The sequence below is a fragment of the Patiria miniata genome, unplaced genomic scaffold (assembly GCF_015706575.1).
Source record: "Patiria miniata isolate m_02_andy unplaced genomic scaffold, ASM1570657v1 HiC_scaffold_1, whole genome shotgun sequence".
Taxonomy (NCBI): domain Eukaryota; kingdom Metazoa; phylum Echinodermata; class Asteroidea; order Valvatida; family Asterinidae; genus Patiria; species Patiria miniata.
Window position 1 is genome coordinate 23168237 of NW_024037047.1, and position 15394 is coordinate 23183630.

General features: G+C 39.1%; 2 protein-coding genes across 2 annotated transcripts; one reads left to right on the forward strand and one right to left on the reverse strand.

The window, feature by feature from the left end:
* Positions 1–588: 588 nt before the first annotated feature.
* Positions 589–7246, reverse strand: LOC119731860. The gene is made up of 6 exons (XM_038205147.1): positions 6987–7246; positions 5053–5106; positions 4712–4832; positions 3994–4147; positions 1425–2361; positions 589–606 (listed from the first exon to the last, which is right to left on the reverse strand). The coding sequence occupies exons 1-6, from the start codon at positions 7143–7145 to the stop codon at positions 589–591; spliced, it is 1443 nt and encodes a 480-aa protein (XP_038061075.1). The 5' UTR covers positions 7146–7246.
* A 3366-nt stretch (positions 7247–10612) lies between these two features.
* On the forward strand, positions 10613–14379 carry LOC119731871 (mucin-12-like). The gene is made up of 6 exons (XM_038205158.1): positions 10613–10964; positions 11236–12019; positions 12218–12346; positions 12589–12692; positions 13685–13874; positions 14195–14379. The coding sequence occupies exons 1-6, from the start codon at positions 10650–10652 to the stop codon at positions 14377–14379; spliced, it is 1707 nt and encodes a 568-aa protein (XP_038061086.1). The 5' UTR covers positions 10613–10649.
* Positions 14380–15394: the final 1015 nt, after the last annotated feature.

The window sequence follows — 15394 nt, forward strand, 5'->3', positions numbered from 1 at the left end:
CCTGCATACATTTTCTGCACCTTTTCACTCCTATCAGACGTAGGAAGCATACATCTGCCTAATCTGACAAAATCTCGCCTCTTCTTCTTTCTTGGCGGTTGATCCTCATTCTCATCATCTTCCTGATCTTCCCTTAGCTTACAGCCATGTTTCCAGAGGTCCCCTTTGGCAAAGTAACCTTTGCAATCACTGCAGGGCAAGTAGTGTCTGTAGTCTGCTTCAAAGTTAGGCCTGTAAACTGGTATGATTGTACCTTTATTCATTAGGAGAACTTCAGCATTGTGATGGTAATTGCCCAGATTTCTTATTTTGGTTAGCCTTTTCTCCTTTAACTTCAGATCTGTGGTGGCTTTCCACTGAATGACTTGTGGCTCCTGTTTATGTGCTTTCACTTCCCTAAGATGTCGCGGTAGTTTCATCTGATATGTATGGCAAAAGGGGCAGTATGCACCTTTATCCCACTTCCGTTTGCCTTTGTTATTGTCGGTACGCATAACCTTTATGGAAGTAGTATCAGTGCTATCAGCAGTTTGAGGACCAACAGAGGATGAATCATCAACAGTTTCACTGGTCGACTCTGCACTGTTGTTATTGGCCAACACTCTCCTTTGAGGCAAGGGTATAACACAGAACTCCTCTGACAAAGCATCAGACTCAAGTACAAAGCTTTCATCCGAATCAGAAGCAGTATCTACCGATTCACTTTCATAATTAGGATCATTATCATCAAATTGTGTCGATGTGACCATGCTTTCAACATCACTTAATGTAGCTTCAACACTGGCAGCTGCTTCCCTATCAATACCTGACTGACCACAACTGGAAACAACTTCATTTATTGAAATCTGACCTGCTGCTTGACTACTGTCGACAACTACTTCACTGCCAAGAAAAGCTGACTGACCACAACTAGCAACTTCACTGACTGCAGTCTCATGAACAGAGTGGCCACAACTTCCGACAACTTCACTGACTGGATGATCACATATTGCTGCAACTGCACTGACTGGTTCATCACAACTTGCTGCAACATCAATGACTTGTTGGCTACTTGTGACAACTACTTCACTCGTATGAAAAGCTGACTGACCACAGCCGGCAACTTCACTGACTGCAGTATCAAGAACCAAGTAACCACAACTTCCAACAACTTCACTGACTGATTGATCACATCTTGCTGCAACCTTTTGATCACAACTTGCTGCAACTTCACTGACTGGTTCACAACTTGCTGCAACTTTACTGACTGGTTCATCACAACTTGCTGCAACTTCACTGACTGGTTCATCACAACTTGCTGCAACTTCACTGACTGGTTCACAACTTGCTGCAACTTCTTTGACTGGTTGATCACAACCTGCTGCAACTTCACTGACTGGTTCACAACTTGCTGCAACTTCACTGACAAGTTGATCACAACTTGCTGCAACTTCACTGACTGGTTCATCACAACTTGCTGCAACTGCACTGACTGGTTCACAACTTGCTGCAACTTTATCAGTGACTGGTTCATCACAACTTGCTGCAACTTCACTGACTGGTTCACAACTTGCTGCAACTTCACTGACTGGTTGATCACGACTTGATGCAACTTCACTGACTGGTTGATCACGACTTGATGCAACTTCACTGACTGGTTCACAACTTGCTGCAACTTCACTGACTGGTTGATCACGACTTGCTGCAACTTCACTGACTGGTTCATTACAACTTGCTGCAACTTTACTGACTGGTTGATCACGACTTGCTGCAACTTCACTGACTGGTTCATCACAACTTGCTGCAACTTTATCAGTGACTGGTTCATCACAACTTGCTGCAACTTCACTGACTGGTTCACAACTTGCTGCAACTTCATTGACTGGTTGATCACGACTTGATGCAACTTCACTGACTGGTTGATCAGAACTTGCTGCAACTTCACTGACTGGTTGATCACGACTTGATACAACTTCACTGACTGGTTCATCACGACTTGATGCAACTTCACTGACTGGTTGATCACGACTTGATGCAACTTCACTGACTGGTTGACTACAACTTGCAGCTTCACTGTCTGCAGTCCAAATGGCTGGCTGACCTCCACTGATTTCAGTGGAACAACTGACCTTAGCTTGTTCTTTGGTGGTGGCTTGAGACACACTTGGTTGCTTCTGTTGTGAGGCTGTTCTCCACCAAAGTCCCTTCACTTGATAATCGTACCTTAATTCCTCTCCCTGTTTTATGTCTCTCAGGGCAAACAAGCAAAGGTGAACTGTTGGACCAACGTCTATTTTTGTAATTTTTACATTGCATGCCTTGTGACGTTGCTGAGCATCATTAACAAGACGGGCAAGACTGGAGTTTGTAGTTGCATCAATACTATAAAGAGAAACAACATCTGATTAGATGGGACTTGCAAACATGATAGATCTGTGGTTTTGTACACGCTTATACTTTTGACCCAGTTGTGTTCATTCTTACGATGTAGATGATAAGAATTCACCTATGATGGGGGACTGTCCTCAGTTTGTAACCTACATACATGTACGCTGGGTCTGAAACGTTACCGATATAGAGATATCTGCAGTTCAGGTGATTCCAATACAATAATATGGCAGAGGTTTTTCATCAATTAAACCATGTTTCCCTACCCAAATATTTCATAAAGCATGTCACTCCTAAACCAGGAAATGAGTGTTCGAAAATTGGAAAAGGGATAATTTCCTCGAAAATACCATTTTGTGTGTTTGGAACAAGAGTATAAAAGTAATAAAAGATTTGCAATGAAAAGGGGAGCAATACCCATTTCAGTTGGTACATAATGACCCTGTTTGTCTTTGCACCACATCAAAAAACTTAGTGTGAAGCACGAGTGCTACAGGTGTTTCCATAAAATCGTCACGATCATGATTTTTTTTATGCTGTACAGTTATAAATTGTTGGTTTATTTTTTAACTGTTTTTTGTGTCTTTTGCATTTGTTTTTTACTATTTTTCACAGCTGCCCTCAATGCGTAACAGGTTTAACCTGCACGTTTCTCGATCATTTACATATGCAAAAGTGACCGGTGCGCCCCCCCCCCAACAAAAAAATATTTGTTCGTATTTTCGAAGGTGTGCCCAGTGGTACGGGTTTTTACGTACGTTTTTTTCTTTCTTTGACATTGAGGTTTCTAATAGCCAACTGATTGTGACCACCGTTTCTATCTGGACCAGGTTTGGACATTCTTGAGCTTTTCAAACATGATATAGTAACAGTTTATATTTTACAAAAAATATGACATTTTGATGAAATATAAAACTATTTCAGAGTACAAGTAGTGGGGCAGAGTACATGTAGATATGTATTTTGTTTTAGCAGCCTGAAAAGCTGACTGACCACAACTAGCAACTTCACTGACTGCAGTCTCATGAACTGAGTGGCCACAACTTCCAACAACTTCACTGACTGGATAAACAAAGTTGGTGCAGAGTACATATATTTCGTTTCTCATGCCTGTTCTGAATAAGTATAGTCTACGCCATAAGGGGCGGATTCCCCGCCCCTAACTTCACCCTGTTACCCAAAGATGGCAGGTGTACGGAAATTAATTATCTACCGAAAAACATTAGACAACACCCTTAAGTACAAAACAACCACTTCCAGGACCAACAAATACTAAATAACACGGACAAATTCACTCCAAAGATGATTTTGACAATTTACGGGAAAACCTGTACCACTCGAGCTTCTGAATCAATTTTTCGATGTGGTTCCTTGTAGGGGCAGAGGCACCGCACATGGCTCCCCTATACTATACCCTAACCCACCCACAGACCCTTCCAGTAACATCAATGCCAACTGTCCACCACCCCCCCCCCAATACCACCCCCATGCCACCAATCAATGTCACGTGTGTAAAAAAAGAAGAAAAAAAAGCTCCACAGTTTTACACTTGTGGAGTCAGAGGGTATTGGCTGCAGATATCAATATACTGTTATTAAAACAGATGCTAAATTCATTAAAACTTACCACATTGATTTTCCATTCCAGCGAAAAAAGTACTGGTAGCTATGCCGTGAGGTATAGTGTCTGCTGCTGGCTTCTTTTTCTGACATTACCTCCCCTTTGTATTCCAAGAGAAAGTCCCCTTTGTCAAAACTCCTGGTAGTAAACACCCCAAATCCTGTAACATAGATCAAGCAATGACAAATGTAAGAAAATGCAAGAAGAGTGCATCCAATAACTTCAAATGAAATGGGTTCCGTATGGGACAAAATGGTTTCTGTTGACACATGAGTGTAAATCCGGGGGGGGGGGGAAGTATATTTATGTATATCCCCCCCCCCACTTTTTGGCCAGGGGGGATGGCCCATAGAATCATCCTCCCCAGATTTTTCTGTACAATGCAAAAAAATTGCGATATAATTTGCAAAACATGTGATATATCATTTGTATCATAGGCTGTATGACCATGTTTAGCTCTGCATTATGTACTAGTAGTACATTATGGTATACGTTTTTGAAGCACGCCCCCAAGTTTGTGTCTTTTGATCGTGATGTTTTTTTGGAAAATTTTGATCATCCCCCTCCCCCACTTTTGGACATCGATTTACGTGTTGACATCACACTTTCACATTATATATGACTGCAGTAGTACTATGAAAAGAATAAAGAATCAATTTGGTCCAGTTTCCTCTGATTTAAATTTACTTTGTAAAAAATGTAAAGTTTTAGTCAAAATACTTACCGATTTCTTCGCTGATGAATTTTGCCTCAAATCCCTCCTGATCTTGATCCCTCCCCAGATATTTTTCAAAATCCCTTCTTTTTGTACCTGCAGTTCTTGAGGTAGACCTAGTTCTTGGTCCCTGAAAACAATTTCAAATTAATGATTATTTTATTGAACATCAACAAAATATAAAAATGTTTTATGTTTTTATGGGAAATTGATCATATGATGGCTTTTCAACATCAGCTTGTGGCATTAAAAAAAAACATACTTTTTGGACATTCCAATTATTGCCAAGCTTTGTACAACTATATGTAGGACACATTCAACAATTAAGCTACAATAATCTATATTCTTACATGAGTTTGAGTTGTCCTGGTGTTCATGATGGCTGTCTGAGGAGCATGTGGGCTCTGTAAAAAAAAAAGACTTTCCAAAATAAACAATAACTTCTGAAGAGTTTAAACAGATAATTTTAAAGAAAGAATTCCATATCTCACAGCCACCTTACACCTCATGTACAAAGTCTATGGGCCATGACTGAAAAGTATTTTCAAAGAAAAACTTGAAATTGTCCCACTCCTAAATTGGTGTTTTTTCAGCAGATTTTCTCTTCTTGGTAGTTGTCAAGTCATATTAAATTAAGGGGGAAAAGTGGCGGTGAGATATGGAATTCTTTCCATTTTCTCAATTTACCCCAAAAGATTTTTTTAGGGATTTCAAATTGTAAATAGCTTTTGATCTCATAACTGAGTTCCTTTTTGAAATGCTGCCATTTTGTGTGTATATTCCTCAAGAGCCGCATTTCTCGTTTTCCTGTATTAAAGAGGATGTGGATTGCTGAGAGAAATGTTCGTCATGTTGTAGTTTTATGTAGACTAGGGTATATCACAATAAAACAGGATTTCTGATGTAAAGTTAGAGAGGTATAAGCTACACACAGTGTTGCAAGATTTTACTGTCATAACTGACCCCCCCCCCAGCCATGACAAATATATATCATTTTTTTGAAATGGGTGTACATATATAGCAGGTACTTCAGTGTTGGTAGATTGTAAAATTTACAAGGTAATTAACTCAGAATGGTTCTGTCATGTTGTATTTCACAAACTTAAATATATACCATTCTCCAAGTGAGTAATATAAATGTTTGCTATTACATTTTCGTGATCCTACCTTCCTTCTACAAAAATAAGCACTTATTGTGAACTTAGAGTTTTGTTACACCCATTTCAGAGAGGGTAATGACAGTAAAATCTACATGTGGAACTAAAACTTAAGAGTCAACTTGATACTAATAACATTAGCCCCATAAATGTGGCCTATTTACTGGACTGCCTCTGTAAACATAGGCAACACATCCACATGTACAAAAATTGTGTCGACTTTGCCAAATTTTGATTTTCACATTTAGGCTTAGTTTGTAGGATTGTTTTGCTTTAGAAGCATACTCACCCACTTTATAGGCTAGTCAGAAAGTGCTGCCTTTTTCAGACGTCTAATTTTTGTGAAATTTCATGTTGAAATTTTGATACGCAAACGTGTAAAAATGAATCTGGAAATTTCACGAAAAATATACATCTGAACAAAGGCAGCACTTTCTGATTAGCCTATAAAGAGGGTGAGTATGCTTCTAAAGCAAAAAAAAGTACAAACTAAGCCTTAATATGAAAATCAAAATTTGGCAAAGTCGACACGATTTTTGTACATGTGGATGTGTGGCCTATGTTTACGGAGGCAGTCCAGTAAATAGGCCACATTTATGGGGCTATAATAACATCAGCTATTTCAGCATTTACTCTCCCTGCCATAAAATGTTAGATAAGTGAAACTTACTTAAAAAATCATGGATTATTCTGGTACTACACAACAACTCATACCACGCTCTGTTATAAGGAACTGTACAAATTCAAAATCATTCTCAACAGCGAAAAACAAAACTTGAAACTGGTGCCAGTCGCATCGCCAGTAGGGAATCTTTACTAAATCACAAAAATGAGATAAAAAATGTGACTCGCCAGGATCACCACATATAACATATCCAATCACTGGACATGCCATCTTACATCAATCACGGACCTAAGGTCCGTGCATCAATACTTACTGAACCTTTGAAGTAAATGTTGTTACCAGCAATTGCGGACTCGTCGGCGTTTGCTTCTGACATTATTACTGCCCATGACTGACGCTGCCTTCTTAAATTTAGCGGTGAAAATTACGTGAAGGTGCAAGGTGGTGGATAAATCACTAAACCAAGATTATAGGCCTAATAATAGTCCAAATATTTACTCACCGTCGTGCAAAATCTCAAGCATGCTGTGCATTTGGCGCGCGACGTGTCCGCAGTTCTGCGGTAATATGCGTTCGACGGCACGCAATTCGTCGTCACGATGTTGTGTGGAGGGGTTAGCGCTGATGCAGCGATAGAGGGCGCACTACAATAACGGGACATCCAGTGAGCAAATCCACGCACACGTTTTGTGCGTCGAATATGCTGTTCTGCATTCAATAGCGGACCGGCTTCAGATGAACGTGCAATTCATAGAGCGCCCCCACTTGACTGTTAAATGACGGAAACGATACCTATCTCAAATGCGGACCGTCCCCCATTGCAGGTACGTCCGCGGTTTGAAGGTATAAAACCCTGAGTGCGTCCGCATTTGGCGGTGAACACAAACGCAGACTTACGTTACATACCTTGTGTGGACATTGTTATGTTTTCGTGTAGTTAAGAAAACTCGGTACAAAAAATAACTTTACTTAAACTGTGAAAACTCTTTTAACCCAATTGTTGTTCTATGATTCCCTATAGTGTTTCTCTTCATTCTGCTACCGATAAACCTAACCCAAAAATGCCTCTAAACCTGTTTTCAAGAAAGGGCAAAACCTTATGTGGACACGGCTTAGTCCACATAAGGTTAACACAACCTACATTATGTGGACCTCATTTGTTCACAAGTCCACATAGGGTATGTAACACAAACTCACACTAAGACACCCACACACACCCACAAAATAATCAGTTGCAGGTCATGGCGACTCTGGTTTTATTACACTTAGCTATGACCGCCGCATTACATTTTCATGAAGCGTAATATATCTAATCTGCATAGCGATCTTTTTTTTTTTACTCCTATAAAATTATAAAATGTCCTTTAAAACACCACACGATTTGCAGCAATGTAATTGTGTTGTATGCCAATGCTTTTATAAAAACTGTTGATAAAAACAAAAATAAAACATGATCAATATTCGAATGCTCTTTGGTTATTCGTTCATACAACTGTATTCGTTTTGCTTGACAACATTCAGTCAGATTGCATTTTGTTTAGAGCATTTTGTTTTGTAATTGCAATGTGAGTATATCAGACAGCATCTAGCATAGCTAGGATTCTGTCCATGATTGGCGTCGAGAAAGTATACAACTTGCCTCTTGGAGAACTGTAAAAAAAAAATTGTTCTCTTCTTCATTAACCTTTGAAGATGGGAGCAGCCAGAAGATTTCAAAATGACAAATATGTCTTTGTTTTGTTTACTCTCCCTAAATCATAGATGCCCCAGGATTGATGCCTCACGAGTTTGTAAGCTTTATATCATGACTGCATACAAGAGGTGTCCTTTCTCTTCAAAAGACATTATAAGAGGACTTTAATCTCAAATAGTGTAACACAGCTTCTTTGATCTCATTGGCTATTTGTTAATAATTTTAATCTCCCCTTTCCTCGCCATGTTTATTGTTTTCAACAAGTTGTACAGTTGTGGGTTTGTGTGTTTTTGTTTTGTTCTCAGCAGTCGTGTTATTGTGTTAGTCCATGTTGTTGTCATTATGTGCGTTTTTCGTGAATCTCTGTGTGTGTTTTGTTATCGGTTATATATTATTTGCACAAGGCATTTATGTACATGTTTTCGCTACAAGAAAATGCCTCCGTGCTTTCTTCTTTATTTTTTTCAGGTTTTATATTCATTTAATTTGCTAGAGTTTTCATATTATTATTTCAGATCATTTATTTCGTTTGAATTGTTTACTTCATTTATATTTAGGTTACTTGGTTTACTACTACGTGTCAGGAAGCACGGAAATACAATCAGTTGCTTGTAAACATATAGAGAACTGAGTTGGCTCATACATTCCTTGGGAGATGGAGACCCATGCTTAGATATGGTAGATCAATATTGGTTTTGGCCTTCACCGACGTAAAGTCGAGGCTTTACATGACAAGTCATACAATACGTCAAGCAGTTGTTTTTGGGGCAATGAATCGTATAAGTGGGGAAGGTTTGGTATCTGCAATGTTGGTAAGGGTGGTCAGAGGCCATGGAAACATTATTAAACAAAAAAAAGTTTCATAGAATATTGCAAGTAGTATTTAATTATCCAATATTGTAATTATTGTAATTAAAATAATTAATATGAACTTGACTGCACGATCTCCCAAATAATATTTATAATCAAACGTTATTTGATGTATACAAACTTTCAGAAAACTGATAGAAAGAGGTTTGTTTATGAACTAATTACAGATGGACAATTACAAATGACCGCCCAAAAGACTCATTAAATAATTGGAATATCTTGACCATTCGAGGGTTTGAAGAAGTAATTAAGACTGTCCCTGGTTGATTCTCACACAAACACTTTGTAAACATGTTTAGACGCTTAATATTACGTGTCCAGTGCCTAAACGCCAATGTTCAATCGCTATTAGACTATCCATCCTTACTCTAAACATTATAAGTATTTAACCCAGCGCAGCGTTTACAAAAAGAGCATACTTGGAGTCGTCAATGGCGTCCGTTTGGGCAGCAGGTATATGTCCGCAAACCGCAAGACCCTATTCATAACAATACAACAAAAAGCCGTGCCAGACAGTTGCCATACAGTTCACTGTAAAGATATTTGACTAGGGGTGGTTTGCGGTGTTTGTATATGTTTCAATGGGACTTGGCAGGAGCCAAGGGCGAAAGTTTGTTGACACGGCTTGGGTGTAGCCTTGCTAAAAACGTTCACTGAACCAGCTGATTTGGCAAGGGTTGAATGAGGATTAGATAGGAGGTGACTGTCATTGGCCGTCATTTTTTTTATTCAAAAAATTGGGTCACCGCATGCTCAAAAGGCATCAGGTCACTCTGCGCAAACATGTTACAAACTAATAGCAAGAAAGTGTTTAGAAAAGAGTTAATTGCTCAACACAGTTTTTACAGTGAATTGGTTAGTGATCCACATCTCAAAAATCAAGTGTATTAATATTTGCTGACAAGTATCCTTGTGTTTTCCTTATAAATAAATCTAGCCGCTATCAAATGACCTTATTGGCATCTTGCGCGTGTCCTCCTACCGATCAATATTGATTTTCAAACAAGGCTGCGATCATTGTTTTTACTCAAAATACAGAGTTGTCCAATTATCTCTAATTCATTGAAGCCAAATAATTCCGTCCTCTACACCTGCCCTCGAGACTGACGATGATATAACAGTTAACGATTACTGAACAGGTTAAAATGTGAAGAGCAATCGACTAAGGCTGAGTGGTTTGTCCGTAAACTTACCAAAGGAAAAAAAGAGAACACTCTCTCGAATCACTACGGTAAGCTTCGAGGCTGCTATTGGCCATTGGAATTAAAACTATTGTTACCAAATCCGCCTTCCACAAATTGGTTGTTTAAAAATTGGCATTGTCGGCTAACTTTTGTAAAATTAGTCAGCTAGTGGGAATCCATTTCCTAACATTGTAGGCATCCTTACCAAAATTGGGAAGTACCACATTTTCCCATTTGTTTATCTGTACACCATTCCAGAAAAAAAACCCCGTGAGGCTGAGGTATGATAAAGCTTAATTGTGAAACATAATCAAATATCACAATGGCTCTGCAAGTATCGTACGTCGGGAACAAGTTTCAGTCATTTGTGTAAGTCATCTGAATTGTCTGGTTGTTTGGGTTTTCGAATCTTCTTAAAATGGTTCATTTACGTCAGTCAGTTGCCGTACTTTTGAGCATGTTTGCCAGTGCCTTCTTGTGCCACTGCGCAAGTAAAGGTCTGCATTGTCAGTTTGCCACGCAGGAGAGTAGGAGGTTGACGGGGAGCGTTTTCAGCGAGAAATCTGCCGTCGGTTCAGCCGTGCGTTGCTCGGCTCTCTGTGCCAAGCATTCCCGCTGCGTCTCGTTCAACTACGCAAAGGAACTGAGCCGATGCGAGCTGAACCGGAACAAGACCCGCGACCACTCAGATAAATTGAAACAGGATGCCCGTTTCAAGTACTACGAAATGATGGTGAGTTTGGACTTTCAAAATAGAAATGGTATCATCGTCGATATAACCGTAAACTTGTTCTAGACTTCTGGAAATGTCGGTGTATAACTGTAAATTTAGGAAAAAATAAAATACATTTTACCTGTTTTGTATCGAAAAGGCATTAAACTACCCCACCCCCACCCCCCCCCCCAAAAAAAAAAAGGAGCAAGCGAAAAATTAGAAATGACTGAGTATTGAAATCATGTAAAGATATAATAACGTGTGTAAATATTTGTTTTTTGATTTACAGAACGCAGATATGGATTATCTGAATACCCAAGATTCTGATGAACGAACTACTGAGACATCTACTTCTATTGGGAAAGTACCACTAAAGGAGTCAACAATTCAGATGTCGAGTGGGGCTACTGATACATTTAAGCTTAATGAACCTACTTTGGAAGAAAGCACTCCAATGGAACTCATTATTAGTACACATAATACTACGAAACCAACTTCACTGGAGCTAACTACGATGGAGCCAACTACAAAGGAACCAACTGCAGTTAAACCAACTTCGATCGGACAAAGCATCACGGAACCAACTACAATGGAACAAACCACAACAGAACTAACTACGACGGAACCAACCACAACTGAACCAACTACCACGAAACCAGCTACAGCAGAACGAACATCAATGGAGCCGACCACAACGGAACAAACTACAACGGAACCAACTGCAATAGAACCAACCGCAACGGAACCTATTACCAAGGAAACAACAACAACTGAACCAACTACCAAGGAACCAACTACAGCAGAACGAACATCAATGAAGCCAACCACAACGGAACAAACTACGACAAAATCAACTACAATAGAACCAACTACTTTTAAACACACTTCAACGGAACCAACTACAACGGGACCAACTTCAATGGAGCCAACCACAACGGAACCAACTACAGCAAAATCAACTACAATCGAACAAACTTCAACGGAACGAATTTCAACGGAACCAGCCACAATAGAAACAAGGACAAGAGAACAAACCACCTTGGGACACACTACAGAGGTTATAATACCCACAGGTACCGCATCATCATACTTATTTGAAATTGTTATGACTATCCAACTATTAGATAAATCCAACAATCGGTTTCTACTTAACTCAACTAAAAAACCTAATAATTGCGAAAATAACTTCAAATGATTATTCTTAATTTTTACAGCTTAAATTTCGTATTTTAAAGGCTTTTCCCTCTATATCTCTCTTTCAATTTAACTAGATCCGATACGGGAATCCTGTCTTGCCCTAAAACAGGCTGGCTACACAACCGACGGCTATTACATGATTGATCCCGATGGCTTAGACAGTGGGGAAGAGCCGTTCTTTGTACATTGCTTTACAATAAAAGGTAATCTTCTTACTCACTGTGCAAACCCCGGCATTGTATTTTACCAATATGGTAAAGAATACAAGAACTGAAGAAAAAAAAACCATGTGAAATCCGTACGAAGCACAACGTGTCCATCCGATTAGTTTATGTTGCCTTATCCCTTAGCATAGGAATTTTGATCTCAAAGAAAATGAAAAGAAACAAAAAGTGATTAACTGTTTTAAGGCACATTATATTACTTTCTGATGTTTTATTTAAAGATGGCATATGCACAACGTTGGACCACTCTACCTCGGGTCAGTCACTGAATGTGACGTCATACCCGTTCGACGTCAATATAAGCTACTTCGCCAATGGAAACCAGGTAGTTTATCTAGTGTGTGTCCGTTTCTCTTTGCAAAATGTTAGGTAATTAATTTGACGAGATATGAGATATCTGATTCGAGACATGACTGTTCCCATAAGTGGCAAAGAAGAAGATTTCAAGTTTCATTATTCCATAGGGGGAGGGGTACCAGGGAAAGCCTTAGCTTCTCAACGACGCCCGTCCTAATGGTAATGCCACGTTTTTCGGGGGAAAAAGACTTTTGAAAAACAAAAAGCACACTGTACTATCCTTCCAGATCATTGATTTTCTTTATACTTCAATGGGTTTACTAATATCAGTGAGTAGTTGTTTTTCTAGTATGACAATTTTACCAAGTTACATTCCCAATGAAATTCAACATGTGTCCTCGTATTGAAAAAAAAAAGTAGTTCAATATTTTGATTCCTGCAACTGGTCTACTTGCAATTTCTATCGAACGCGGTTGCATGAGCTATATATAAATAGAACAAACCCTGAAGCTGTAATGTAATTCCAAAGTAATTCCATGTAATTCCAAAAAGCCTTAACAATTCACGGTTTATCTCACCAAACTCATCAAACAACTGTTTAACAATGGCCAGACTTCAAATGAAGCTGCTTTCTGTCAGAGCTCAGAATCAGACTTCGGAATTGGGTCAATCCCCCGGTTCCCAAATAGTCTTAATCTGATTTTAAAACTTATAGGAACATGTGCCATCCAAACAAACATCTCGTTAGCATAATGTTAATGGAAAGTGTTTGTACCAAGAGTCCATCTTTGTAGTTTTGGTCTCCTTTTTTGTTTTTGAGCTGGGGCTTAAGAAGTTGCCTTATCTTGGTTTTTAAACAGCTAAAAAAAAATTTTTTCGCCTTCCCCACTCGCCCTAGTGGGGGTGGAGTGGGTTGGATTGGGCCAACATGCATTTGGCCCTAAACAGATAACCTTTTACACAAAGGGTCGTTAAAGCATTTTCATCACAACCATTTTTTTATGGTTGTCGTTTCGGCAGATCCAATTGTTGATCGACATGTCGACGATTTGCACCCAATATTTGAAGGCCACGTGTAAGAACGCCAAGTTGTGGGATGGAAGCACCCAGCTGGCTTGGTGGGTGTCAGACCAAGGAGGGCAAATGACCAACTGGGGCGGTGTAGCTACCGGAAATGATGGATGCAGTTGCCACTGGTCATCATCAATAAGTAAGTAAAGTCACATTATTTGGTGTCAAGTCGTGCCGTTTAAAATCGGGTAATGACCAATTTTGTTATACACCATGACCGGACATGTGATGAAATATCTTGTCTTGTCGTGTCTTGTCATGTCATATCATGTTTATTTCATTGCATGTCATGCCATATTATGTCATAATCATGCCATGTCATGTCATGTCATATCATGTCATAATCATGCCATGTCATGTCATGTCATCACATATCGTTTCGTTTCATGTCACGTCGTGTCGTACCGTGTCATATCATATTTTTTGGTTGTTGTTGTTGTTTTATTTTTTCGTCTGAAGCTTGCGAAGGGGGTTCCTCGTCCCTTTGCAACTGTGGCGGCGTGCAAGACACCTGGGCAATCGACGACGGCACACTCAAGGATAAGACCCGTTTGCCAGTGGTTGCGCTACATTTCGAGCAGGTGACACCTCCGGGAGAGATAAGCTACCAGTTAGATGGCATCAAATGTTATACGAGAGGCTAAACCCCTTTAGTCAGGAAGGGGCAGCCTAAATTAATTTTCTTGAAATATATTTCTCTGCTATATCATAGCAGTTAATTAAAAAAGGTACCACGGAACGCAAAACAGGCAATTAGCCTAAAGACAGTTTTTGTTTCCTATACAAACAATGCAAGTTGAGTTCAATGATTAAATAAATATCATGATATTACAGATAAAATAGTCCAGTCTATGAGGCGAAGCCCATGTGGAATGGGTCATACCATTGCACGAATGAGAAACATTTATTATTTGTCTTATACAACACCTGAATGAATTCTCGTCATCTCATTGGTCAGAGCCACCAATCGTGTGACCCTGCAATGGAACTTCTATTTACCGTGGAAAATATGAACTCTGGTTAGGGGACGTATAATTCAATGACATTTGATCAACGACCCACATATCAGATGACGGGAATTTATTCAGGAGTTGCGTAACAACAAACAAGTAACTGCGGTTTGATAGGAAAGTTAGGCTTACCCATGTATTACTTGTTTATTTGTAACCAGAGTAAGTAAGCTCACTAAAACGTCATTCTCGTAGACTTATTCATGTAAAATGTAATTAAAGCCACCAATATTAATCTTCATTTGGCTGATAGTTTTGCGTTCAATATGTATGCTGTGTGTTATAGAAGATTGGTCTGCCGTTCTTTATTATGTGTATTTAGGCAGCCGCTAAATGTTACATATAGCTTGGCTACATGGTATAATTGTTTTTATTTCTTATTTTTTGTAATTTTGTTTTCCTAACAAATTAACAACATGGTATAGTTTTGAAATATGGAAACATAACAACAAACTTCAGTTTAGCTGCTTTTGCATCATTACATTTATTTAGTGCAAAATGTAACCTAAACAAACAATATCCACTAGATATAATTATGTAACTCCTCTAATGGAACAAATGATAAGGCCTATATCGTGGGACTGTGCACGAGAGGTTAACATAAACCTTTTTCTGAAAGAAAGCAAGAAAAAAACTGGAAGTTTAGACT

Bases quoted from the DNA above. Each gene is read 5' to 3' on its own strand.
- LOC119731871 (XM_038205158.1), top strand. From the start codon at position 10,650: ATGGTTCATTTACGTCAGTCAGTTGCCGTACTTTTGAGCATGTTTGCC. The intron at 10,965-11,235 runs GTGAGTTTGGAC...TTTGATTTACAG, and splicing joins TCAAGTACTACGAAATGATG to AACGCAGATATGGATTATCT. The intron at 12,693-13,684 runs GTAGTTTATCTA...TCGTTTCGGCAG, and splicing joins ACTTCGCCAATGGAAACCAG to ATCCAATTGTTGATCGACAT.
- LOC119731860 (XM_038205147.1), bottom strand. From the start codon at position 7,145: ATGTCCCGTTATTGTAGTGCGCCCTCTATCGCTGCATCAGCGCTAACC. The intron at 5,107-6,986 runs GTGAGTAAATAT...TTTTTTTTACAG, and splicing joins GCTTGAGATTTTGCACGACG to AGCCCACATGCTCCTCAGAC. The intron at 4,833-5,052 runs GTAAGAATATAG...AATTGTTTTCAG, and splicing joins CCAGGACAACTCAAACTCAT to GGACCAAGAACTAGGTCTAC.